Source organism: Hippopotamus amphibius, chromosome 2 (assembly GCF_030028045.1).
Source record: "Hippopotamus amphibius kiboko isolate mHipAmp2 chromosome 2, mHipAmp2.hap2, whole genome shotgun sequence".
In the NCBI taxonomy this organism is placed as follows: domain Eukaryota; kingdom Metazoa; phylum Chordata; class Mammalia; order Artiodactyla; family Hippopotamidae; genus Hippopotamus; species Hippopotamus amphibius.
In genome coordinates, this window is record NC_080187.1 from 23,112,551 (window position 1) to 23,130,957 (window position 18,407).

At 36.1% G+C, this 18,407-nt stretch overlaps 1 protein-coding gene across 6 annotated transcripts in view; it reads left to right on the forward strand.

Moving 5' to 3' along the window:
* The window catches only part of ECPAS (Ecm29 proteasome adaptor and scaffold), a 104,441-nt gene that overhangs the window by 26,775 nt on the left and 59,259 nt on the right, over positions 1 to 18,407 (forward strand). For 5 of the 6 annotated variants that reach the window (XM_057720463.1, XM_057720465.1, XM_057720464.1 and 2 more), the window contains 6 exons: positions 5,959 to 6,075; positions 7,483 to 7,601; positions 8,766 to 8,915; positions 11,514 to 11,682; positions 14,292 to 14,431; positions 18,209 to 18,290. In XM_057720463.1, coding sequence (XP_057576446.1) covers positions 5,959 to 6,075; positions 7,483 to 7,601; positions 8,766 to 8,915; positions 11,514 to 11,682; positions 14,292 to 14,431; positions 18,209 to 18,290 — 777 coding nt within the window. Of the gene's footprint in view, positions 1 to 5,956; positions 6,076 to 7,482; positions 7,602 to 8,765; positions 8,916 to 11,513; positions 11,683 to 14,291; positions 14,432 to 18,208; positions 18,291 to 18,407 lie in introns of those variants that run through there. The other variant, XM_057720467.1, reaches the window with a different exon arrangement.

The following is an 18,407-nucleotide window of genomic DNA, read 5'->3' on the forward strand; positions in this document are numbered from 1 at the left end:
TTTCACCTTGATGCATATTGATGCACCAGTTCAAGATCTTGTCCTTCTTAGTAGTTTATATTACATACTTCTCTTATCTTTTAAATCCCATTTAAGATTTTTTCCCCAGTGCCTCTGTCATCTGAGATCAGTGTTGTAACCAGGTTTTCCTTTGCCTTAAGTTTGATTGATGGATCTTTGCCCCAGCCAACAATTTTAACCTATTTAATTCTGCTGCATCTCTTCATCAATATAATTGAGATGTCACTTTTTTTGAGGTTTGGATTGAGGGCATTTACATCAGTTGTTTTGGTTATTAACCTGTCTCATCACTTGATCTGTTCTCATTCTCTCCATCTCTCCCTCTTTCTCTCCTTTCCCTCCTCTTCCTGCCACACATTTCCTGTTCAGGACTTTGATAGCCTGTATTCTGTTTTAATATAATGATTAATCAAGCAGTTCTGTCCACATTCTTAACATTTTAATCATTAATTTGTATCTAAGTAAACAAGATGTTTTACTCAATTACCAGCAAGTAACTTATTTTATCTTGTTTGGATTTCTTCCCTCTCCCCCTGCCCTTCTGTTTCTTACTTCTTCAGGAAGCACTGAGGACCTGGCAAACTGCTTTTGGTTGGATCCTGTCTGAACTTTTGAATCACTTAGTTGTTAGCATTCTAAGCAAAATCCACCTTCTTTCTTCAGTTTTCTTACTTACCCAGAGTTCTGTCACTGCCTCCCCACTCCTCATTGTGTCCCCCAAGGTGTTTTTCAATAAAAATATATGTTAGGGACTTCCCTGGTGGTCCAGTGGTTAAGACTCTGAGTTTCCACTGCAAGGGGCATGGGTTTGATCCCTGGTTGGGGAAATAAGATCCAACATGCCACATGACATGGCAATAAATAAATAAATAAATAAATAAATAAGCAAGCAAGCAAGGTGCTATTTAAAATGTGTGTGTGTGTATGTGTGAGAGAGAGAGAGAGAGCTTTTCCAGACAAGGCCTAGCTTATTTTCTGTTTCTTAAGCCATAGAATTCTGGAAAAAATACTTCATTTTTATGTTTCGCTGTGTAGCATGTCAGTTTTTTGGAAATTTGCAGATTTGAAAAAGGACTTTTGAAGGTTGTTTCCTAGAAATTTTCCTTTGATTTTCTTCTTATATTCCAAATAATGCTAACTTTGATCTATTTGTGAATTTTTCTAACCTTTTTACAAAAAGCATGAAGGAAATATACAAAAATGTGTTTACTTTGAGTAATGAGTAGTACAGGTGATTTTTTAAAAACAGCTTTGAATCCTGTGGAATATTATGCAACTGCTGCAAAGAATGAGTTGGGTCTAAATTAAGAAGCTTATATATTTTTAACTGGAAACAATGCAGACTCTGTGCTAATGTGAATGATATATAGCTTATTTTTGTAAAAAATAAACAAATAAAATCTAAAGATGTAAACATGTTTGTAGAAGTTTTTGTGGATACATAGAAAGATGTGAGGATGAACACCAAACTATTAGTACTGGTGTCTTTGGCTGTGCATGGATTAGGGAAAAGGGATAATTATGATTTTTCACTTGATTTATTATAATAAATGTGTTTTTCTATTATAATTTTAAAAAGCAACAAAATAGAATAAAGTAATAGATATAATTATTGTGACCTTGTATGTTTAATTTATATTAAAAACCACTAATTTTATTTGTTTTTTTTACATATCAAATTTCTGTTGGTAAAGGGGTTTTGTTGTTAAGTAAGTTTGAAAACTTCTGGAGTAAGGGAAAAGAGATCTAACAGCTGAGGCACCTGTTTACATTCTAAGCAGTGTGCTAGACTTTGATGTATCTTTTCATTTAATCCTCACAGTAGCCTGTGAAATGTTATCATTTGATTTCTGCAAATGGGGGAAAGTGATTCTGAAAATAAGAATAGTGCAAAGCATTAAATGCCTGTGTGGACATTGTCTCAATTCATTACAGCTCATTTAACAACTCTGTGGGGTATAGGTGTTCATGTTATTTCCATTTTATCTATGAAAAAACTGAGGCTCAGAGAAGTTAAATGACTAGCTTTGTGTCACATAATCAAAAACAAGGGATTTTACACATGGGAGATAATTCCAAAAGGAAATAATTTCTGCCAGGCTTTGCCTCCATGTTATGGCAAACATGTTAGTTCTTTAGCTTAAGTATGAAAGTGAATTCAGTACATGAAGGGTTAGTCAGTGAGTGAAAGTTGAGGATGAAAGAATGACTGAAAGTAATAACATAATTTTTCCTGCATGTTATTTTGACTTCAGGTGGTGGAGGCTTGATGTATTATACGTTTTCCTTTTATTTGTTTTAAAGTATAGATACTTAGACTTTTTTTTTTTTGAAATATAGCTACCTGGTCAGACTTTCATGATAATGTACAGTCATGTACTCATACTAATACGTCTTGCAAATAGAACCAATATACTAATTGGAGTTTTGGTTATTATATAATTGTTAATAAAACAAAGGATATAGATATTGATCACAAATCTAGAATGCAGTTAAAAATATTAGACCTTTTTCTACCGTATAAAATAAGACTGTCATGAAAGCAGAGTATTTTTTAATAAAAGCTTATGTATAAATAATTACAGTATGTAAAATTTTGTAGTTAATGAAACTAGGAATTAAATTTGTATTGACTTTCAGTTATGTAATTTTAGGGTTCCTGGCTATCAGTTTCATAATGTATGTTAGGCTTAACCAGGATACCTGTAAAGTAGCTAGTAATTTGTGGATAAATTGGGTGAAAGAGAAATAAGTTTTAGATTTCTACTGACATATCACTAGAGTACATTTCCTATTTTAAGGAAAATGAAATATGTAGAAGTTTTCTTTACAGAGAACTTTGTATATTCAGACTTCTTAGAATAGGTAAAAATTAAAGACTGACCACTGCTGGTAGGAGTGTAAATTAGTACAAACACTTTGGAAAACTGTTTTGGAAATATTCTGAGGCTTATCATATGTATACTTCATGACCAAGCTTTTCCAGTCCTGGATTTGTATACGATGGAAGGGTGTATACATGCACACCGAAAGACATAGCTCAGAATGTTCATAGCGTTATTCATAATGGTCCAAACTGGAAAAAATCTACTATCTATCATGATATAGGAGAGTAGATACATTCTAAGTGCTGCTTTGAGCAACAACATGGATGAATCTCAAGTGTAATATAAAATGAAAAACACACGCGCTCATCCTGTTTGTTCCATTTATATAAATTTAAAAATGGTGTTAGAAGTCAGGGAGAAGGGTTAGTGAGTGGGGTGCAGGGCCCTTGTACTTCTGGTGGTTACAAACGTGTGTTTACTTCGTGAAAATTTAATAAGCCATACACTCTCAGCTTTGCACTTCAGCTATATGTTATACTTCAATTAAAAAGTTTATAATGAATAAATGAATGTAAATGAATGAGTAGTATGGAGAACTGATAGGGACGAAATACTATAAACCCGAGACTGGTGATTTTATAGGCTTACTGACAGATATGTTAACTGTTGCCAGTTTAGCTGGGGGAATGACTGGTTCAGCGGATTTGTTGATTTCTGTGGGTTTATAGAGAATTCCAGGCAGTGGATTCATTTAGGAAATGAATCAATATTTAAGATGATAATACTGCTTGAAGAAAATTAGGTTGTTAATCTATTTAAAAAATTTCAAAAATTGTCATAAAAAAGAAAGTATATAATTGTGGGCATAATTGTCTATTACCATCAATAATGATTTTCCATAGCATCCTTCTAGGAATCAGCCTAGCTTAGATCGTCAGAAGAGGGCTGTTTCCTATAGCCTGGCTCCTCCTGATTCTTTTCCCTATAATTCAGCTGAATCACAGATCTGGACAGGCAGGAAGTCGGGTGAGGTCTGCGTGGTAATGCAAGTTTCTAGGTCTTTGTAAGGTATCGGGGTCCCAAGGGTGTCTCACAGTGACAGACACTGTAGATGAATTGAGCACAGCTGTCAGTGTCTGATAAGGTTAAAAATGTGGATCTTGGAGTCAGATCTTGACCATGCCACTTGTTGGCTCAATAACCTTGGACAGGTTACTTCATGTCCTCACAGGTAAAATGGGAATGACAACAGCACCTCTCTAGTTGTGAGCATCAGGTGAGATGGGGAATGTAAAGTGCTGTTCTGCATGGAAACTGCTTGATAAATGTCAGCTGCTTTATAATTATTATTATCACTTATTTAACAAACATTGATTATTAGATTTGTTGTTATTTTTAAAATTCACTTATTTAATGATTGCTGCAGACAACTTTGAACTTTTGCTGTTGCTGCTCTCCTTAATACTGACTGAGCCTAGAGCTCAGGTTTCAGAAATGATGGAGAATAATGTAAGCCTGGCCCTCTGGAATAGTCACTTTAAATTCTTGGGTCTTTAGGTAAGGCTTTCTAAAAATCTTTTATCTCAGTGCTCCTCTCTTAGCAAGATAATCCCACTTTTAGAGTAAGATTGGGGTCATTTGACATAAGTCCCTGTAGCTTTCTTTCCACCCATGGGATTTATTGACTTGGAGACCTCTATTTCTGCTGTCTTTTCCCACTTAAAAGAGAGGAAGCTTGATATTACTTACTTAAAACTCTTCAGTATAATCAGATGACCTTTAGAATAAAGTAAAAATTTCTTAGCATTTTACCCAAATCTTCTTATAATCTAGGCTCTGCTTTTATATCTTACCAGTCTATGTTTCAGTCAGATGCAGTGCACCATGCTCTTTTAGACCTCTTATACTTTCTTTTCTTCTTCTTCTTCTTCTTCTTTTTTTTGTTAAATTTATTTATTTATTTATTGGCTGCGTTGGGTCTTCGTTGCTGCGTGCGGGCTTTCTCTAGTTGTGGTGAGCGGGGGCTACTCTTTGTTGTGGTGCTTGGCCATCTCATTGCGGTGGCTTCTCTTGTTGCAGAGTATGGGCTCTAGGCACTCAGCCTTCAGTAGTTGCAGCACACAGGCTCAATAGTTGTGGCTCACGGGCTCTAGAGCACAGGCTCAGTAGTTGTAGTGCCCGGGCTTAGTTGCATGTGGAATCTTCCTGGCCCAGGGATTGAACCTGAGCCCCCTGCATTGGACTCTTAACTACTGCTCCGCCAGGGAAGCCCTAGACCTCTTATACTTTCTTATAACTGATCTCCTGCTTGGAATTTCACCTGCTCTTTAGGACTTAGTTTCCTGTCACTTCCTCCCTGAAGTCTTCCTTGATCTTGGCAGATACTTTTTCTTCTTGAAACTCATAGTACCTTGTGTATTTCTCTTTCTGTAGTATTCATGGTGTATTTCAGTTAGTTTGGGCTGCTGTAACAGTATACCGCAGACTGGATGACATAAACAACATTTATTTCTCACAGTTTTGGAGGCTGGAAGTCCAAGATCAGGGTGCCAGTATGGTCAGATTCTTCATTGGGAACTTTTCATCGTTTATGGAGGGCTGTCTTCTTGCTTTATCCTCAGATGGCAGAGAGAGGAAGAACTCTGATACCTTCATCCCCTTATAAGGACATGCATCCATCGTGGGGGCCTCCACCCCATGACCTCATCCAAACCTAATTACCTCCCAAATCCATCACAGAGGGGATTAGGGCTTTTAACATGTGGAATTTGGGGAGACACAAACATTCAGTCTGTAGCATGGTATGTTGCAGTCATTTGTTCACAGGTCTTCTGGGGGACTGTGCCTCAGTATAGGCCCATTTGGAATCTCAACTTTAATTAACTGAAGGACATTGTAAACATACATTCACTAGTAAAATTCTGGTGCATGGGTTCTTAGGGATAGCATTTTGGCACAAGATTCTCATGTCATGTACTCCCTTTCTGGGATGTCAAATTTTTACATCCTTTAAGAGAACAAAGTAGCTACTATTCATTAAAGTAAGTAATATCTGAGAAATGGATTTGTTTTTAAGATATGATCAATAATTTCAGTTCCTGTATTTTAGGTAATGGAACTGTTGGTCCATCTGAATAAGCGTATAAAAAGCCGCCCCAAGATACAACTCCCAGTAGAGACACTGTTGGTTCAGTACCAGGACCCTGCTGCAGTTTCCTTTGTCACAGTGAGTATTATCTTGGAATATTTTCTGACTTACGGTAAGTTTTCTTTCATAACGTTTATTAGATATTATCAGTATATTGGCCAACCTAGAATTTCACCTTAGACTATTTCTAAATGAAACATGAGATGCAAATTGACACACTGTTTTTCCACTGAGTATTGATCTGGAGGAAATGGTAGGAACAGGATAATGTGTTGCCCTTTAGGCAGAGTGAAGGAATGCTGGTGCAATGACTTGTCAGGTATGTTGATATATAAAAGAACGATTGATTCTTAGTAAAAGATTATGAGAGGTCATTCTGAATAGGAAGAGAAACGTTATGTAGCATAGGCATGAATAGGAAGGGAAAAAGGTAAAATGGCAAGAAGAGATAGGAAGGCTGAACTAAAAAAAATCTGTTTCTGATATATATATGTATATTATATAATATATTCAGAAATGTGTTCTTAAAAGTGGAGGAAACTGAGGCTGGTAAGAAATATTCCTATTAAATGTTCTCTTCATGAAAATTAACTGTAAAAAATGTGTGATGATGGATGCTGTTCTTTTCCTGGTCCTCGTGGTTCCTAGCATTGAGGCAGAACCTGTTGGGTCTGATTTAACATCTGGATCCCAAACCTTTGGAGCCACCTACTGGTCCAGACACCTTGTCTGTGCCTGCTCTGGACACAGCTCCATTATACTCGTTCCTTCCTCTGAGCAAATAGGAGCAGTGTGCGCCAGTAAAACTGCCAAATAGAATGTCTTGAAAGGAATGATTTTATAAAGCCCATTCTGAAGTGAAGACTGCTTCAGAAAAGCCAATCTTTGTCTTATGCATAAATCCAGATATGCATTTTTGGGTTTGCTCAAAATGAGGCATTTGTGCAGATCATAGCGATGCAGACACACCGACGGCACTCAGCTTCCCTTGCTTCCTCATCCATTGGTCAGTTATTGGAGGAACCAGAGTGCCACAGTATATTGAGGTGATTTTAGTAGTTGACCAGTTGGGAAATGGCAGCCTAGGATTTAACGTGGGGTCTCCTCTTAGCCTGAAAGGATTAACGTAACAAACTGGGAGATCTGAAACTCATGTGTAGTATGTAGGTTTAGGTAGGTCAAATGATTACTTCCTTCTTTGCAGTGAAAGGTAATTGCACATATGAGTACTTTATTTTTTCCCCCGCTTTATTGAGGCGTAACTGACAGATAGAAATGTGTATATTTAAAGTAAGCGTTTTAAGTAAGTGGGCTGGAGTTCTTCCTGAGATATACTAGTTGGTTAAGCTTTAATAAACAGGTGATAAACACCAGAAAGGAGGATTCAGTTTCTCTGTTACAACGTAACTACGTTATCAGTCATGTTTTTGTTGAAATCCTGGAGTATTTCTTTCTTACTAACTTGTCTTTCTCTTGTTGCGTTAGAATTTTACTATAATTTATGTTAAGATGGGCTATCCTCGCCTGCCAGTGGAAAAACAGTGTGAGTTGGCTCCTACGCTTCTTACTGCCATGGAAGGGAAGCCTCAGCCCCAGCAGGACAGGTATGTTTGCCTCAGCTACCTTATTCCCCACCTTGTGTGACTCAGTAGCTGCCATTCAAGATACATCCACACATTTGGTTTCACTTGGGCAAATACAAAGGCTTGAGTTGAGCTCTTTGAACTGACAGTGCTGTGTTACCTCAACATTACTTGTTCGTTATTTTTATAAATTATAACATTTCTTGCGAACATATCGAAAGATGTTTAGAAGTAACATTTTTCTCAATCTAAATGCATTTTTATTTCAGTTAGTTATTTTGAAGCAACTGATTTTCTGTGATTGCAAAAATTGGAGTTCTGGTATGCTTTTCATCAAACATTTCTGTCTTGGAGGGTGTAAAGTTTCAGAGCAATTTTCTTAAGGAATCGATTACTCGTTTGTATGAATATGGGGATTGGAGAGGTGATGAGAAGTTTTAGGATATCATCCTTAGTTTCTAGGCTTAGCCCAAAAATTCTGTATCCTAGCCCTGTTGTGGTGAGAACCATAAAGAGAAGTTGTGGAGGAAAGATGGATTTAAATCATGTTTTCAGTTCACTTTTTAGATCGTAAACATTTTTAAAAGGTTGTAATACAGATATTTACAAGTAAAATTAATAGATGTTGTAAACACTGTTTGGAATTTTCCTATGTTTTAATAGCAACAGGTATAGTGAAAGAAGGAATTACTGAAGCTGTGTTACTTAAATCCACACAGCGAAAATTTAATATTATATTCCAAATATTGACATGATTGATGTTTAATTTCTTTAGATTCAGAATGACTTTATTTTTAATTAAATGTGGAAAGGAAAAAAATGACTGACAGGACATGTTATAAGTTGCACTTTACCTAAGGTTTAATATTAAATCCCTTGTGGTAATAGATATTAACACTGAGCCCATATTGTATACATTTTTCTCAGGTGCTTTTGGTGATGAGCCAGATTGGCTAAATGTCACTTATCACTCAATATACTGAGCTTTTAATAAGAAAGAAATAAGAACGAAATCTAGGCAGTCCCTAGATTAGGACTTTGTAAATTAGTGGTATTGAAAATGGGTGGCCCTTGCTACAATGGCCACTTTTTGTTATGTGATTTTTTTTTGTTTTATCTGTTATTTGCATGTATACAAAAACCTTATTTTTTAAATAGTTGCAATAAATGTAATTGTTTTTTCAGCTTAATGCATCTTTTAATACCAACCCTTTTTCACATGAAATACCCTGTTGAATCATCAAAATCAGCTTCTCCGTTTAATCTTGCTGAGAAACCAAAGACTGTGCAGCTGCTTTTGGACTTCATGCTAGATGTCCTTTTGATGCCTTATGGGTAAGTAAAAAAACAAAATAAAAACAAAACAAAGCAACCTTGTTCTTGACTGCTTTTACTGTGTGCAGTCAAGTACTCTTTTCAGTGATTCAACTTTAACTTGAAAATGAATGTCTCTGATTGGCTTTGCTGCAGTCCTGACCTCTTCTAAACTCCAGCCACACTGCTTACTGACCTTATAGGTGTGGAGCTGCTGTTGTGCTTTCAGACTTGACCCATCCAAGCTGAAATCAGTCTTTCCCAGTAAACGTAGTTTCTCTTCTTTAATGACCATCAGTGCTGTGATGATTCTCTTAGCCATGTAGCGGTACAATTATAAATTGCCTCCAGCTTTCTCTTCCTTGTTGCTGCAGTATCAGTTCCATAATTACCCCCCACCACCCCCATATGTCCTGGAACCATTCCCGCTGCTACCATCTAGTTTTGGTTCTTTTCAACGCTTTTCATGACTTTCTCACCAGCTGCTCTTCTTCAGAACTCTCTACACTGCCACAGAGTTTCCTGATTTTTAAAACATGGATTTTTATCAGGTCACACCTTAAAATCCTTAAGCTGTTGTTTTCCAGTCATTACGTGAACTCATGCATTTCATTTCACCCTGTATCTCCTTGCCTATGTTTTAAGAGAATACAGTTCCCTCTGTTTAAAATGCTTTCCTATCAAGAAAGAAAGGAAGAAGGAAAGAAAGAAAACAACAAGAAACAACAGCCAGAAAAACCACTTTGAAAAAGCCTCACAAACTAGCTTAGACTTCAGTTCTGTTGTCTCTGACATAAACCCCTTGTCCTAGGCACAGGGCACTCTTCCTCGTCCTCATAACACTAAGCACCCATCTGTAGTGCCACTTTGTATTTTTATTGCATTGTTGGCTTATCCATCTCCCATAATAGATTGGGAGCTCTTCGAAGTCAGGAGCTGTTTACTCCAGCTGTGGTCTCTGGCCTCATACCCACATTGTGATTTGCTTCCAGCTTGCCCGTTTTCTAGTTTGTCCTGCTGCCAGAGATATTTTTCTAAAATTTTGCTTCCGTTACGTTTCTTCCCTGTAAAAATGTCATGTACACTGCGAGTGTGAGAGGAGGGGCTCCACATCATCTGTCTTTCCATCCAGCCACGGGAGTTCACGCTGTATGATTTCTTTCCTCTCCTTTTTGCTCTCCTCCTACGTCTCTAATTTGGCGGCTTTATTTTCTGGACCTTTCGCTACCTCTACCTGTTCACTTCCACTACCTCTGTCATATCATTTCTTATTTCCCTGCAGTTTCTTTGTCATCTGATAACATATCACATGCTGTTGCGTGTGTTGTGTTGTTGTCGTCTCCACTTGCTGCAGACGGCAGACACTCAGTCTTACCCCACCTGGTGTTCCTCTGGCTTGTGCTTAGGATGGTGTTTTGCATGATGTTAGCTGTTTAGTAATTATTAATTGATTTACTTACTACTGTCAGTCTTGCTGTAACTTAGAAATAAATGAAAACCTCCTTTTATAGTTGTTACATCAGGAGGCAGCCAGAATTGGCAGATGATGACGGCTTTGGTAATTTAACTTTGATTCCAAATTTAACCTAGGCACACAATGTACCCAAGCCAGTAGTTGTCACATTTTTCTTACCAGTGAGAATTTGCCTTATTTATATAAAAATATTAAAGTGATTCTTTAACAGGTTTTTTTGAAAAAAATTACGTGAATTTAGGAATGGAATGAATACAGTATATAGTAATGTGGAATAATTTACTATGCCATTAGGCTTCATGTGTTTAATTTTTATTATAACAGGTATTTTATTTAATATTCAGTCTGGTAATTTGTCAGCATAGAATTTTAGAGTTCACAGGGACTTGAATTAATGTTCATATAAAAATTTTCATTTTGTAGATGAGGAATGCTAGTTTAATTGGTTCAAAATGAATTTATCAAAAATCTTATTTTTAATCTACAGAAGTTAAAAATGAAATAGGATGATAAATGAATAAATAAGTAACTACAAAGCTGTATGCTTTGAACATATAATGGAAAAAGCTGGTCCTTATGATATTTTCCTCTTTGGGTTCTTCTGAATTTTTTCATTTTTGGGGCATTATGTACTTGGGTGGTAAAGTGGTTTGGAGGTTTCAGTGGGTTTTTTAATGCAGAAATATAAGGTGTTCAAGGAGAATTGAACAGAAATGGGAATGACAGTAAAAATATTCTCTGCTTTGGGTATAAAACAGTTTTTTTTTTAAATGCCCATTACAGTCAATAAACCTTTCTCTGTATTTGCCAACTAAAAACTCAAAATGTAGTAGGTCCATAGTGGCTTTTAGAACAGTTATTTATAGGTTGAGAGTGAACAAAATATTTGTAGTCATTGTTGGTAACTATTCTAGTTCATTGGTAACCAAGTTGAACAGATGTACTCTAATCGTTAATTTGCTGAAGATGTAGATACCTCTTTCAGATAGCTTTAAATTTTTTCTTTATGATGGAATTTTAACCTCAGGTATTTATTCTTCTAAAAAAAATCTGTGGGAGGAAGGTATATAATTGAATGTGTTATATATGCATGTGTTTGTATGTGTTTTATTTATAGAGGGGTTAAATTCCTATTTCCTTTCCAGATATGTGTTAAATGAATCCCAGAGTCGCCAGAATTCATCTTCAGCACAGGGTTCTTCTTCAAATAGTGGGGGAGGTTCTGGAATACCACAGCCTCCCCCAGGAATGAGCTTTTATGCAGCTAAACGAGTTATTGGAGATAACCCGTGGACACCTGAACAGTTGGAACAGGTATCACACAGTGCTTGTTCATACGGAGCTTAACCCTGCACACTTGCCCCTTTGAAATCCATGGAAGCATGTGTCACATAGTTCCAGTGTATTCAGGCTCTCTAATGAGATACGTTTGAGAGGAGTGATTGATGTAATGTGTTCTCGTCATCATGTCATTTATTGGTTAAAGCCCCAGGGAAAGGGAGGAGTGGGAAATGCTCTTTAGTTTTCCTTCTATTGCTTACGTATTTCAAGTATAAAATACAGCCCACTTATAAATTGAGTAACTTATTTAATTTTAGTTTTTAATGATAGGTTTAATAATACCTAGCTGCTTTGGCGTGCTTAAAATACAAATTTATCTTACATTATTCAGCTTTTTAGGGGTGTACATTTTGTGTAAAGTGAGGAATAAGTGACCATATGGGGGAAAAGCATGATGCCCTTTTATATTTCTTCCTGGGAATTGAAAAATTGGCATTAAGAATTTTATTCTGGATTTAAACAGGACTCAGATGTTCTCTGAGCAGCTTTTAAAAAAGACTGGTGCTCTGCAGAGAAGGTGCCTCACTGTGTCTGTGTCATCAGGCACCTCAGGGAAGAACAGATGAGATCAGTATGTAATTATTTTGGAATTCAAGCAACATGGGTTAGTCTTCCGATCCTTCCTTTATCTCTCCATGGCAGTCTAAATGATTTGATCCTTTTCTTTTTGGCAATGTAAGTGAACACTGATCAAAAGAGCGTTCCCAGGAAAGGGAAAAAGGCAAGTGGACATTCTTGCCATTCACAGGTGTATAGAATAATTTGTTCAGTGAGGGTTCTGTTTGATTAGATTAACGTCTTCATGTCATATAGATCTTTTTTATTCTTAAACCATGATGTAAGTAAGAAAGAAGGGTAAATAGTAACAGAAGCTACTCTTTATTGAGTGTGATCTGTGTGACAGGCGCTACACTGAGTACTTCGAATACATTATCTCATTTCCTCCTCACAGCAGCCTGACAAGGTATGGAAATTGTTAGTTGCATTTTGTAAAAGGAATTGAGGTTTTGAGAGTCACACAGTCTCACTCCTAGTAGTAGGCTTTGAATCTAGGTCTCTCTGAGGGCTAAAGCTACAAGTGCTGGGGAGGCATTGTTAACATTAAATTGTAACCTTATGTTAGTCATTATTTGCTAATTTCTAAGAGCTTTGGTATGCCTTTTGTCAATTTCATGATCTGTTGAGCAGTTTAGTTTCAAGGATGAAAGCTGTTTTCCTCTACTTTTTAAATATCTTTTGTTTTTTACATTTTTTTCTTTCAGATAAAACAGATTTTATTTTTTTTTCAAATGATAAAGTTAGTGATAATGTAAATGTTCAAGTAACGCAGAACATTACAGGAAATTAAAAATTACCTAGAATCCTGCCACCTTAGTTTGTCATGCACCTACAGCCTGCTCTATGTACATGTGTGTATACAAATATAATTTTACACAATACATGTTTACATATCGTATAACACACTAGTTGAACTTCATTTTTTTCATTTAACAGTATATCAGGTTTTTAAATAATGTCCTTTTTAATGCCTGTATTAGATTTATGTGCAAACCACATAATATTTTTTAAACTAGTGTCCTATTGCTGGATATTAGTATCGTTCTCAGTTTCCTTTGCACACTTTTTTGTGTATATCGTTGTGTAGTTGACTTCCGTAACTGTGGCTGCAGTAAATGCTTTTGTCTTCTGTGTTGTAGCTCTTGTTGCAAGTTAGTTGTGTTGAGCGTGGGGAGGGAAGGCAGGCATTTTTATGATCCTTTTTAATTGCATCCTTTGTCATTTAGTGGTTATAAACTTTATCAGTCCTAATTCATGAACATCAGAGCTATTATGTAACTGATTTTTAAGGGTAAAGTTTCATTCTTCAGGTATATTTATCCTAAATAGATTTATTTGTAGTGAAATTCATAGCTCCTTCACATTGCATGAAATTCTAAGCAGAATCTCTCTTCAGTCTGTGTTTCATTTTAGCCAGTTTGATTGAGTACTGTTTGGTTAGAATTTCACTTGCATTTGAAATTCTTGCATATTTTTGAAATCCTTTTGTTTTCATTATGTAAGACTATTGAGGACAGAGTTAGTATTTTAACAATAGAGTAGAACCCCAAGTTTAGTTCTTTTCGAACTGTCAAAACAGTCCATGGAGTACTTTACTCCTGATGTACCATGCTTTACCTGGAGGCTCCAGATTTGGACTTCAGTTCAAGGCTTCATCATTCTAGAGAGGCTGTTAACCTAAGGAGGAAGGCTTTGTATCATAATGGTCTTGGAGTCTAAGAGACTGGGTTTGGATTGTGCCTTCATGCATTTACTATGTCTTAATCTCTTCAGCCTTGCCTCAGTTTCCTTATCAGAAAAATGGGTATAATGATACTCATCTCACAGATTGTGAGGGTTAAATGAAATCATGAATATACATGGTTTAGTATAGTCCCCGGCACATTGCAAGCCTAAGTAGGAGTGGCTAGTGTTGTTCTATTAATCTTTGGTTTATGACCATACTGATACTTGAAACAGATGTTTTAGGTTGGCGGCCTTTGTTTCTCTGATCAGTGTTTTTCTTTCCCTTCATTTATCTGCAGTGCAAATTGGGTATAGTGAAATTCATTGAAGCTGAACAGGTGCCTGAGCTAGAAGCTGTTCTCCACCTGGTGATTGCTTCTAGTGACACACGCCACAGTGTAGCCACGGCAGCGGACCTGGAGTTGAAAAGCAAGCAAAGGTAAACTACTTCCCCTTTAAACTTTCGAAATTGAAAAGTGGCTAGATTTCTAAAAGCTTGCTCAGCATGTGTTTGTTCTTTTCAGGTTTTGTGTAATGAGATTCATTTTATGAGATTGTGAAATGTAACTAATTTGTATGAAAGTTTACTAGAGCAGAATTCTGTATAAGGCAAAGGAGAAAAGCTGTTTGGAGAAGTAGTTTAAAACTGGAATGGGTTAGGTTTATTACCATAAGAACTGAGACCTTTGTCTAGGTAAATGAACTTAAAGAATTGATGTTAAGAAGAATGTCAGAACCCAGAAGTTACTCATTTTTGATTCTTCCCCTGTCTCAAATTTTTTGAGATGGCTTTTAATAAAGGATACGTAGGTATTATGGTTAATATGATGAAAATCAGGTCCTGTGAAAAGAGGTGTTGAATAGATCTTAATTTACACAGGAGGAAATACATATAGTAAATAGGCTCATAGAAAATATTGTGTATAAGAAATCAAATCATGCTCAATAAAACAGTAATGTGCCGATTTGTACCCACTGGTAAATAAAATTGTGTAGCAGTTGATTACTCCATTTAAGTTTCTGTTGAAATTGCTATCTTATACCCTGTTGATTGACACTGTGAATTGAAATAATTTTTGGAAAGCAGTTTGTAGTAGGTAATGAAGCATAAAAATATTTACAATCTTTTATCTGAATCTTCTGGGAATTTATCCTAAGAGAATCATTCAAAAGAAGAAAAATATTATAGTTAGAAAAATGTTACAGATTTGTTCATTATACCGTTTCCTGTAGTTTAAAAAAAAAAAGAAGAAGGAAACAAGTTCAGATTTCCACAGTAGGTAGTTAAGTAAATTAACTGTGTGACCTTTATGGAATGTTATATATCTGCCCAGATAATTATAAAAATAATAAAGCAACATGTAAATTGCCCCCAAGTAATGGCAGCTGAATAAAGCATAATACAAAATGATATATGTACTGATTTTAGTAAATGACATGCCGAGATTGAAGAATATATGAAAAATTGAAGATAAACTTCATTAAAAAAATCAAATTATGGAATAATTCTTTTTTGAATTTATTTTAATGCTTAATGTAATAAATAACATATTAAAAGACCGTGGAATGTAGGTAAGATAATAAAACTTTATAAAGGTATATGTTGCAGTTTTCCCTCTCCAAAGAAATCAGTACGAGTAGGTGTAACAGAAAGGAAATTAACTTTATCCTGTCTTAGTTTGCTTGTTGAAATATAAGCAAACTGTGTCTGTGTGGTGGTGGCTGGGAACGGCTTACCAGAGGGCAGGCGAGGCGGCATATGGGAGAAGCATGTCTGTTATGGAGTTAATTCTGGTCATGTCTCTTGCTGATTGTCTGAATTTGGAAGACTCACTTAACCTCATCAGGCCTCAGACAATGTAAAATGAGAAATTTGGACTAGATTATAGTTAACGTTCCTCCCAAGTCTAAAATTCTTTCATGCTGCTTATGACTGCATCTTCCTGATACCTCTTTCAAGGAATTTATTTGGTTTTGAAGTATCAAAAAAATCTTAAAAAAATTATTTTATTGAAGTATAGTTGATTTATAGTGTTGTGTTCATTTCTGCTGTACAGGAAAGTGATTCAGTTATACAGACATATACATTCTTTTTCATATTTTTTTCCATAATGGTTTATCCCAGGATATTGAATGCATAGTTCCCTGTGCTGTACAGTAGGACCTTGTTGTTTATCCATCCTGTATATAATAGTTTGTAACTGCTAATCCCAAACTCCCAATCATCCCTCCCTCGTTCCCCCTCCCCCTTGGCAACTGCAAGTCTGTTCTCTACATCTGTGAGTCTGTTTCGTAGATAAATTCATTTGTGTCATATATTAAGTGATACCATATGGTATTTGTCTTTCTCTTTCTGACTTAGTATGATAATCTCTCTAGGTCCATCCGTGTTGCTGTAAATGGCATTATTTCATTCTTTTTTATGGCTGAGTAATGTTCCATTGTATATATGTGCCACATCTACTTTATTCATTCATCTCTTGATGGACATTTAGGTTGTTTCCATGTCTTGGCTATTATGAATAGTGCTGCTGTGAACATAGGGGTGCATATATCTTTTCGTATTATTGTTTCGTTGGGATATATGCCCAGCAGTGGGATTGCTGGATCTCACTGGTAACTCTGTTTTTAGTTTTTTGAGGAACCTCCATTTTGTTTTCCAAAAAATCTTCCTTTAAAACTTCTCATGTTGTTTGAACTGACTCCATTCTTTACACCATACGGTAGATTGGATTGTCGGAAGTATAAATGTGGTGCTTAAGTATTCTAATTAGTTTTGGTTTTGTCTATTAAAACAAGTGTATTTTCTAAAAAATAGCATGTTACATTGTTAACAGGTAAAAAGTTGAGAACAATATGTACATGTCCCATTTTGTTAAATAAAAATCCCAAAATATCTCTTCAAGTGATACGTGTATATATTGATCTGTTTCTTTATCTACCCGCCATACCCACCCAACATTTTACATGCATAGGAAAGAAGTCTGGAAAAAGATACACCAAAGTTAGTGGTTACTGAAAAGGAATAGAGAGGGTTATGGTACAGATTATAAGGAATTTTATTTTCTATATTCATTTCTGAATTTTCACAAGCATGTAATCAGAAAACAACTAGAAAGGAGGCAAGAGGAAAAGTAGAAGAAACAGTGAAAATTAGCCTTATTAGTTAATCACTATTAAGTTTTCAGTTTGTTTTACTAAAATGTGTGTGTGTGTGTGTCTGTTTTGTTAAAAATCTCTAAACCTGAAGTATTTATTTATGGTAGGGAAACAAAGGTGGGGCTTGAGGATTCGTTAGTAGTAATCAGCTGAGGAAGGATACAGGTAAGTAATAAGTGGAATTGTAGAATGTCTTTGAGGATAGTGGAATTGTGGATATCCAAACAAGAGGTGGACTGATAAGCTATGAAAGAAGAGATGGATTAGAAAACCAGTCAAAGCAGCACAAATACAACATAGTTTGAAAGCAGAATCAATGTCAAAAGAGAGAAGATAGTATGGGTAAATCTCACTAATCAAGTGAAATGCAGGCTTGCATTATTGCTAGGTTTATAAAATGACTGGCTGGGGGCTGCTGCAGAGCGCTGGTGCCCATCACCAGTCACCAAAAAGACATCTTATTGTGGGGCCCAATTAGGAATAAGTCTCAGTGACCCGTGGCAGCATGACCGCGCTGTAGAATTAGGTGCTAAAACTGTGAGTGTGTGCTGGGAGATAAGAGGGGGATGCCGGGGATCACAGTGACACTGTGTTTGCCAAATGCCATGGGCTGCAAGCTTCCTAGGGTTGTGGCTTTAATGGGTAAAATGTTTTTTGTCACTTTCCGTATCACTTTTGAATTTCCAAGAAGCTAAACAGAAGAATCATGCCTCAGGGTTGTTTGAACAGGTGTAGCGTGGCTCCGCTCTGTGGCATTGGCCCTGAGAGGGGAATACAGTCCAGGTTTCTTGAGTAGTACCAAATTGGGCCACTGGATACAATGATCTATCTTACACTGAATCATGGTGAGATAAGTGACTTTTTTTTTCTGTTTGAAAACTAGCTTTGATGGAAGTTAAACCCGTTCCTTCTCTTCTGCAGTGTCAGTTGCCCATTTCATTTGTGTATTCATAACATTTTTCTTTGGTAACACATATTGAGGCTATGATTTTTTGAAATTATTGAAGTGGGAGAAAAAAATAATAATTTTAACAAGCTTTGTTGAAACCTTCTGTAGCTTGATTGACTGGAATAATCCTGCCATCATTAATAAGATGTACAAGGTGTACCTTGGAGATATACCACTGAAGACAAAAGAGGTAGGTTGTTTTTGTTTATTCTCACATCATCATAAAAAGCATTTTATTGACATGGCTCTATGTGTTTGAACATTTCTCCAGGTTATTTTGATTTAAGCTGAACCTATGATATAGGAA